This window comes from Seriola aureovittata, chromosome 5, assembly GCF_021018895.1.
Source record: "Seriola aureovittata isolate HTS-2021-v1 ecotype China chromosome 5, ASM2101889v1, whole genome shotgun sequence".
Lineage (NCBI taxonomy): Eukaryota > Metazoa > Chordata > Actinopteri > Carangiformes > Carangidae > Seriola > Seriola aureovittata.
In genome coordinates, this window is record NC_079368.1 from 29,133,350 (window position 1) to 29,138,790 (window position 5,441).

General features: G+C 45.5%; 1 protein-coding gene across 1 annotated transcript; it reads left to right on the plus strand.

Annotated features, from left to right (window-relative positions):
- The first annotated feature begins 197 nt into the window (after nt 1-197).
- rnf214 (ring finger protein 214) lies at nt 198-4,656 on the plus strand. Its single transcript, XM_056375882.1, has 7 exons — nt 198-1,253; nt 1,284-1,383; nt 1,788-2,017; nt 2,097-2,230; nt 2,550-2,778; nt 2,851-3,060; nt 3,354-4,656. Exons 1-7 carry the CDS (start codon nt 1,119-1,121, stop codon nt 4,149-4,151), a joined length of 1,836 nt encoding a protein of 611 aa, XP_056231857.1. The 5' UTR covers nt 198-1,118; the 3' UTR covers nt 4,152-4,656.
- Nucleotides 4,657-5,441: the final 785 nt, after the last annotated feature.

Consider the following 5,441-nt stretch of genomic DNA (forward strand, 5'->3'; position numbering starts at 1 on the left):
TTTTAGGATAGATTAATAAAAATTCACACCAAGTCTGAGAAAGGTAATGCAATAGAAAATAAATATATATATAAATATATATATAAATGTTACAAAATAAGATAAAATAAACAATTTAATTAGATTAAAATATTAGGTTCAAAAACTACTTAATTAAAATATTCATAAAATAATTGAACTAACATTTATGTGTTGAAAAAATCTGAAAAAGAAACAATAAAAAATAAAACTTTTAACATAATAGAATAAAATCTAATTTAACTTAATTAAAATCTTTGGATAGAAGCATAAAAAAATTTAAAGATTGATAAAAAAATAATTTAACATTTATGGTTGGAAAAGCCTTACAAAAATAAAATGGGCAAAAAAACAAATTGAAATAATGTTACTAGAATAAAACAAACTTGATTTCATTGACATTCAATAGCTATAAAATAAAAAAAATAAAAGATTGATAAAATATTATTATTAAAAGATTTTTGGTAAAAAAATTTAAAAAAGAAACGCTTTGGTGGCTGGTTAAAAATTTAGTAGGAGGAGGGTGGGAACTTGAACTCACCATTTTTAACTCTATTTATTTAAAACTTCAAACTTCTCTCAAAACATGATGAAAATCTGTGCATCCGAAAACATTTTCTGTAACTTATTTTCTTCCCTTTGATTTATTTTTTCATAGTGTCTGCTCAAAGTTCAATGCTACAGGTGCTATGTATAAACTGTTTATGCTGACTTTTGTCGATTGATATTGATACATACCACTGTTCTGCAATGTTCAATAAATATTTCTGAAAAATCTGACCATAGACGATCTTTGAGGCGGACCGACTGTGGAGCCCGGACAGAGGAAACGTTTCTGTCGGAGCATATTCGGCGACACGCCATCACTTCCGTGTTGTTAGCAAACCGCTGGCGGCAGCTGTGAACCGTTTACTTTAACAGCAGCTAAAGAAGCTCATTTTTTTAAATTTTGAATATCGTTTCAGTGCTGAGAGAGTGACGTATGTTGTTGCTAACCAGCTGCTAAGCTAACACGCTGCTAAGCTAACACGCTGCTAAGCTAACACGCTCAGAGCCGAGCATGATTTAACTTTAAGTTTCGTTTCTGAAGTTCTGTTAGCATGGAGGTTAGCGGGGAAACTGTGAGCATGGCTCCAGCAGAAGACCTCCAACATCTCACACAGGAGGAGGTGATGGAGGAGGAGGAGGAGGAGGAGCAGGTGGAGGAGGAGCAGGTGGAGGAGGAGGAGGAGCAGGTGGAGGAGGAGGAGGAGCGGGTGGAGGAGGAGGAGGAGCAGCAGGAGGAGAAGAAGAAGGAGAAGGATGAGTTCGAGGGGCTGCTGGAGGAGGAGCTGGAGCTGGAGCTAGCTAAGATGAAAGTTGAAGGTAAAATCACAATCAGCTTTAGTGGCCAAGTGTATTCAGGTGTCAGTTTATTAGGAACACCTAGCTAAAACAAGTGCAAAACAACAATCCTCCTTCATGAAGCTTCTAATGTTTTGTTTTTGTTTGTTAATTTGTTTTTTGTTGTTATTAACTGATTATTAAGATAATTGCTGTTTTATTTCCTGTCAATTTACTAATCAACTGATTGTTGCAGCTGAACACTCGTGTCTTACAAATGTCTCTCTACAGTTAAACACCAGTAACCTCACTGACCACAGTCAATATTTGAAACTGTTCTTGTCTTTAAATACTACAATACCCATGAGCCTCAGCAGCTTCCTGTGGAGAAGATCCTGACCAGAGTCTTGAAATTATTCAGTCAGCGTTGTTGTTTCCTGTCCCAGACCCGCAGCAGAAGGCTCAGGCTGTGCAGACCGACAGCACGACAGAGGAGACGGCTGTCAACACGGAGCCGGACTGGGAGAGCCAGGTGTCGGCCATGTTGGATCACAGCACCATCCTGTCGGAGCAGTACGACAGCCTGATGAAGAAGCAGGGCGAGGAGGAGGTGGCACACGAGAAACACAAACTACAACTGCTGAAGAAGAAGGAGGAGGCCACCCAGCAGCACCAGGTAAGACACACACAGAGACACAGTATAAAGCCACTGTGGTCAAAACCAGGACTCTGTAACAGGAAGTGTGTGTTCTCAGGCTCTTCTGGACAAACTGGAGTCTCTGCGAGTCAAACTGCAGCTGAACAACTCTAAAGCCGCCAGGAAGAACTTCTTATCCAAAAAACAAGAGATGACGTCAGAGAAGAACCGAGCAGAGGACGACAGGAACAGGTGAGAACCAACAACACAGGAAATAAAGCAAGAAAACAAGGACGTATTTAAACCTACGTAGTTTTCTCTATTACAAACTCTCTCCTCCACAGAATCATTTCTACACTGTAAAAAGTCTTTTCTGTTCATGTACTGATCAAACCGCATCACAGCTTGTCTCTCCTCCATAGCAGGAATGAGGAGGAGATTCTTCTAGTTCAATAATCAATTATCTGACAGATTTCAGTTGAATGTTTAAGTCAGTTATCGAGAATAAAAGCAGCAAACATCAGCTGGTGTCTGTCACAGAGAAATACTTTACCTCTTCTTCTTCTGTCAGGCTGGCCAAGGAGCTGGAGGAGAGCGAGAGGAAGCTGACGGCGCTGACGGAGGAGCAGAGCGAGGAGCAGCGGCGGTGGCAGGTGGAGCTGGAGGAGCTGAGGCAGGAGATGGAGCGGGTGAGGAAGGAGGCGCAGGAGGTGGAGCTGCAGGCCTTAAAGGACGAGATCGCCGCCGTGGAGAAGCAGAGGGACGTCGCCATGACTCGCATCGAGGCGTGGCTCAGAGAGGTACGGACGTCGCCGCACGTATCTCAGGGGTTAGCGCTCTGATGACACTGATCACGTCCTCACCTGTCGCAGGTGGAGCAGTACCTGAACACCCTCAGGGTGGAGTTCCCTCAGCAGTTCCCTCACGAGAGGCAGAAGTGGGAGAAGAAGGAAGGCGTGGTCCGGAGGAACCAGGCCGAGCTCCAGAGCCGCTTCCAGGAGGTTCTGCAGCAGCTGCAGCAGGGTTGCGAGTTAGAGTCCCTCCCCAGGATCAACGTGCCGTCTCTGCCGCAGGTCCCCGTGGTAAGAGACTAACCTGCTGGTCCTGGTTCAGATCTGTGAATGCGATGGGCTTAGAACAAAGATGTGATGTGTGTTAGAGATGTTTCACTTACACTCAGCTACAACGAGCTAGCCGCTAGCAGCTAGCAGCTATTAGCTCCATAAATCCCGTCATACAGACAGGTGGGTTTAGTCTTTGTTTGGACACGGTCCACTCTGTGTCTTCATCAAATCAGTCAACATGTTAATTTAACTGACACGAAGGTTGGGGTTAAATGAGGTCGTTGACCTGCAGCTCTTGTTTCCTCCCACAGGCCGACCTGAGGTTCAACCAGGTGATGCAGTCGCTGGCTCATCCACAGTTCATGCCCCCTCCCAACCCGGTGCCCCGCCCCCTCCCTCCACAGAGACACCCGCACTATTACCAGGAACAGTACCACCGCCCCCAGTACCGCCAGCGCTACCCCCACCCACGACACCACCCACCCCACGAACATTACTTCCAGCCCTCCCCACCCCCGCAGCACCAGTTGCAGACGCCCCAGCCTCAGTTCCAGCCCCACATCAGAGCACCAGTGAGGGTGACCCCCCCTCTCAGTCTCTCCCCCTCGCCCCCTGTTCAACCTCTCCACCCTGTGGTTCCTTCCCCACCTCCCCCCGCTGCTGCTGCCGCCACCTCTGCCCCCACCGGCAAACTAGACAAAGTCCTGGAGAAGCTCGGGGCTCGGTTCCCACAATGCAACAGGGCCCAGCTGACGTCGCTGCTGCAGCAGGTGAAGAGCTCGCGCGGCACCTTGGCCGGCATGTCCATGGAGGAGGTCATCGAGCAGGTCGGCCTCAAGCTGGCTCAGAACGAGAGGCTGGCCCCGGGGCCCATCAGCCGGCCCATGCCCCCGGGTCCCATCCAGAGGCCGACCCCTCCCCCGCAGAGAGCTTCGCCTGGCGGCGGTCAGGGCGGCGGGGTCCGTAAACTGTGCCTGATGTGCCAGAACCTGGTGGATCCAGAGAGCCGCCACCCGCTGAACTGCGCCCACACCATCCACAAAGACTGCATCCGCATGTGGCTGCAGTCCAGCAAGAACAACTCCTGCCCCTTCTGCCCGGGGCAGTGACGCAGGAGCCCAGGTGGTGAACCAGGTATCACTCCGCTGGATGTGTCGGGACAGGTACAGGTGGCGCCCCCTGCTGGCTAACAACAATAACAACAACCATCAACCCTCTGATTCCACCCACAGTAGTGTCTCCAGAAACAACGCCCCTACAGCGGCACCCGTACCGGGCCTTGGTTGTCATGGTTACATGTCTCGGTTAGGTTTAAGAAAAGGTCGTGTTTAAAATAAGAACTTCCTCAATATCACACAGTCGCCGTTGTCATGGTTACGATATAAACAGATGGTTTCACATGGGAATCGAACACTGCTCTCCTGTGTCCTGGTGAGAGAGCCTGCTAGCAACATGCTAATGTTAGCACGTGCTAAGGTGCCAGGTATCTTTTGAAATGTTTCAGTTCTTTAAGTTCGACTCATGGAAACATGATGTACTGGTTCATTATGTCTGTAAAACACTTTGTATTTCTGTAAGGAAGCTGCTTTATAAATAAAGTTTGTTTGAATTATATTATGATGAATTATATGTAAAAGAAAAGAACATTTCAGAAACACAGATTGCAACCAGTGATACAGCAAATAAGCAGATGAACAGGCAATAAGCTAACATAACGTTTTCACTTCTGATAATACTTTGTCATGGTTTGTTATAGTATGAAGATTTATTACAAAGTACAAAATCTGCTTAGGATCCTAAATAACAATCTTATAGACTGTCGATCCCATCACCTTCCCTAAATTAGTGAACGATGGTCAGTTAGCAAGTGTTTAGCCACAGCTTGGGATCGACCAAAACCAATATTAATTCCTTGCATAGCTTTTACATTTTTTCTAAGATATCTCAACATCTCTCATTTCACTCTCTGTGATGGTTGAAACGAGGTGGAAGCTTTTCTTCTGATAGAGTATGAACTGAAGAAGTGGAAGAAAGCACATGCAAATAAATAAAAAGGAAGGTTCCTGTTCAACAATAAATATTACCACAGGCTGAAAATGAGAAAATAACAAAAAATGCGCAAAATTGTTGAACGATAATAAAAGACCTGCAACAATAACAAAGCCATAATCATTATGCACATTTTACATTTTTTTATTTTGCACAGCTTTGTATGAATTTTCACAACCAGCTGCTTCAACACAGCACAAACAGCAGGAAGTTAAAGTCCACTCACAGATTCCTCTGTGCCGACTGCATCAATTATCAACTACTTCTTCTTTCTTTGCAAATATCTCTGTATTTTCAAAACCAAATGTGTATTTTGCAAACAGAGCCAGGAATACGCACTAGTTTAGAAT

What these genes read in the sequence shown, in the direction of transcription:
- rnf214 (XM_056375882.1), top strand. Translation starts at nt 1,119, where the DNA reads ATGGAGGTTAGCGGGGAAACTGTGAGCATGGCTCCAGCAGAAGACCTC. An exon ending in AGGCCACCCAGCAGCACCAG is followed by an intron (nt 2,018 to 2,096) that starts GTAAGACACACA and finishes GTGTGTTCTCAG; the next exon opens with GCTCTTCTGGACAAACTGGA. An exon ending in GCAGAGGACGACAGGAACAG is followed by an intron (nt 2,231 to 2,549) that starts GTGAGAACCAAC and finishes TTCTTCTGTCAG; the next exon opens with GCTGGCCAAGGAGCTGGAGG.